The sequence below is a fragment of the Chinchilla lanigera genome, unplaced genomic scaffold (genome assembly GCF_000276665.1).
Source record: "Chinchilla lanigera isolate Chin_1 unplaced genomic scaffold, ChiLan1.0 scaffold00057, whole genome shotgun sequence".
Taxonomy (NCBI): Eukaryota; Metazoa; Chordata; class Mammalia; order Rodentia; family Chinchillidae; genus Chinchilla; species Chinchilla lanigera.
The window spans coordinates 11,840,323-11,841,610 of record NW_004955458.1 but is presented as its reverse complement, the minus strand read 5'-3'; the positions used below and the strand labels follow the sequence as shown (position 1 = coordinate 11,841,610).

At 46.9% G+C, this 1,288-nt stretch overlaps 1 protein-coding gene across 1 annotated transcript; it reads right to left on the bottom strand.

Annotated features, from left to right (window-relative positions):
* Positions 1–937: 937 nt before the first annotated feature.
* Rpl6 (ribosomal protein L6) lies at positions 938–1,288 on the bottom strand (the record flags this gene model as incomplete). The annotated part of the gene is given in 1 exon segment (NM_001282363.1): positions 938–1,288. A coding segment is annotated over 1 exon segment (312 nt), but the record flags the coding sequence as incomplete, so codon positions are not given.

The window sequence follows — 1,288 nt, the reverse complement described above, 5'->3', positions numbered from 1 at the left end:
GATCCTCCGGGATGCCGGGCACTGCTGAGCCGCGCTGCGCTGCCGTAATGAGCTGTCACGCGATGTGACGTGCGGTTCTTCAGTGATGAAGTGTGTAAGCAGCGTAGCAAGGGGTACTGGCTCGGGAGTTGACAGCTGCCTACTTTGGGAGGAAACGACTGACGCACAAAAGAATAGCTTTTTTCTATTCTTCAATTTTTTTTTTTTTGAATTATAAAAGCATGTCTTCTCATTTTATTAAAATCAAATCAGGAAATATTAGTGCGTCACAGTCATTATTCCCTACTTCTATTCTCACTCTCCACAGATGACCCCTGGAAATATCCCATTATGCAACCCTTCAGACATCATATACAAACGGACCTCATAGCAGGTAATTATGCTCCATGCATCATGATCTACATATACTTATTATGTATTATTTCTTAAGACTGCATTAAGCGGAATGGTTGGCGCATTGCTCTTTGCATTTATTATCTAACGGCTCCCTTTCCATAGCGGTGCGCTACGGAGAATGTCTACTTCCTTCCTTCTCCGAACACAGCTCAGGGTGTAGCTGATGTGCCCAGTCTCAGTCCCAGCACCTGTACTCACCAAGACAGTTCTTCCAGAGACTGCAAGACAGAGTAACAAGCAAAAGGTGGTTTTCCTGGGTGAGTGGATGGCTACACGCTGACAAGATCCTCCTGTGCAGTAGCGTGTGTTCCTGTCCCCCACAGCCGCCCCTCAGGGTGAGAGCTTCAGCTCCCTCACACACCTTCCCCCTCCCTGTGCTGTCTCCCGCCATGCTATGGGTCACACGCGCAGGAACCTACAGAGCCTAGAGGGTCAAAGCAAAAGTGAAGCTGGGTTGGACAGCTGTGCAACCAGCCTTGTTTGAAGGGTGGATACTGTTCACGCCATCTGCTTATCCCTTCAAACTCTCAATTTTTTTTTAAAATGTATCAGTTATTTAATTAGGTTCTTAGTAAGAAGTTTAGAACACTAATTTGTGAGGGTAAATTCCATTTGTCAGAGCAAAAACAGATCGCAGGTAGCCCCGGAGCTGAGGAACGGCTTTGATTTTTGGTAAAATCTGCGAGTCCACTGCTTTCTGATCGACCTTGCGCTGCTCTGAAATCTGGTATCACTCCTTCTCAGTGTCGAAGATCTCCCCCTCCTGGTGCCTGGGCTTCCGCAGCTTCTTCTTCTTGAAGTAAGCATCAGTGAGGTGTTTGGGGATTTTCACGTTGCTGATATCAATTTTTGTGGAGGTGGCAATGACAAACTTCTGGTGTGTTCTACGCAG